The 1525-nt window shown below is 43.1% G+C and overlaps 1 protein-coding gene across 1 annotated transcript; it reads left to right on the top strand.

The window, feature by feature from the left end:
* Positions 1–32: 32 nt before the first annotated feature.
* LOC116350201 (tyrocidine synthase 1-like) lies at positions 33–1464 on the top strand (the record flags this gene model as incomplete). Its single annotated transcript, XM_031781942.1, has 1 exon — positions 33–1464. A coding segment is annotated over exon 1 (1432 nt), but the record flags the coding sequence as incomplete, so codon positions are not given.
* Positions 1465–1525: the final 61 nt, after the last annotated feature.

Here is a 1525-nt window from a genome sequence, read left to right as displayed (position 1 = left end):
ACACCAGCAGATCCACTGTATCGATTTCTGGCATGAGAGTTATCAGTAGTGAAGGGCGAACAAATTACCCATTAACTTTGTCAGTGGACGATGATGACAATTCATTGAGTTTAACAGCACAAGTGATGTCATCAATATCAGCAGCAAGAGTTTGTGGTTATATGCAACAGGCTCTCATCTCACTTTCCGATGCATTAACACACACACCAGAGAAATCGGTGCGAACATTGATAGTGATGCCAAGCGAAGAACGAGAAATGCTATTGCATAATTGGAATCAAACGACAGTCAATTATCCACCTGTCTGTTGTCTTCATGAATTATTCGAGATGCAGGTAGCTCACGATGGACATGCAATTGCAGTGGAATGTGAGTTAGAAACATTGAGCTACGAAGAACTCAATACGCAGTCAAACCAAATAGCGCACTATCTGATTGCAAAAGGTGTTAGGCCAGATGATCGGATCGCACTATGCATTAAACGAAATTCAAAAATGCTCATAGCTCTTTTAGGAATTTTAAAGTCCGGTGCTGCCTATGTACCTCTCGATCCAGCTTATTCCAGTCAACGTCTAACCAATATTCTACAGGATTCCGAGCCTTTGTTTCTTTTGGCAGATTGCACTGGCCAGAAAGCACTTGGCACTCATCACATTCCGATTGTGGACTTAGATCAGACTATGTCCAATGACCTTTCAACCGATAATCCTGACCCGACCACACTCGGACTCACTCCTTCGCATCTAGCCTATGTGATATACACATCTGGCTCAACTGGCATACCGAAAGGAGTAATGGTAGAGCATAAAAATGTTTTTAATTTAGCTCATGCTCAATCTTCGCTTTTCGGAGTAACTGTTAACAGTCGAATTCTGCTGTTTGCATCCATATCTTTTGATGTCAGCTTACAAGAAATTGTAATGGCTCTAACAAATGGAGCCTGCCTTTGCCTGCCAAATGATGAAATACGCCGAACGGACACCTCTTTGCTTAAATATCTTAGAACCAGAAATGTTACTCATGCATATTTACCACCAGCTCTAATCCGAAATACAACAAACACTGCAGACTTAAAGGTCTTGCAAGCACTTATTTTGGGCGGTGAAACACCTCCGCTATCCCTTTTACAAAGTGCCATTTCTAAAACAGTCATTTTTAATGCCTACGGACCAACCGAAGTGACTATGTGCGCAACCACCTGGTCGTGTCCGTTAGATTTCCAAAATCATTTGATCCCAATCGGTCGTCCGCTGTCTAACATACAGATTTACTTATTGGATGCTCATGGTGAGCCAGTGCCATTGGGAGCCGAAGGAGAAATATATATAAGTGGTGCTGGTGTGGCTCGCGGCTATTTAAATCGACCTGAGCTTACCGCGGAACGATTTTTACCTGATTCATTCAGTGACAAACCATCGGCACGCATGTACCGCACCGGTGATCTAGCTCGTTATTTGCCTGATGGTAATCTTGTCTTCCTAGGACGTACTGACCAACAGGTTAAAATCCGCGGCTTCCGAATTGA

This window comes from Contarinia nasturtii, unplaced genomic scaffold (genome assembly GCF_009176525.2).
Source record: "Contarinia nasturtii isolate CC-2019 unplaced genomic scaffold, AAFC_CNas_1.1 Cnas_scaffold_3861, whole genome shotgun sequence".
Taxonomy (NCBI): Eukaryota; Metazoa; Arthropoda; class Insecta; order Diptera; family Cecidomyiidae; genus Contarinia; species Contarinia nasturtii.
Note: the sequence above shows the minus strand (reverse complement) of the source record. Positions and strands in the feature narration are given on the sequence as shown.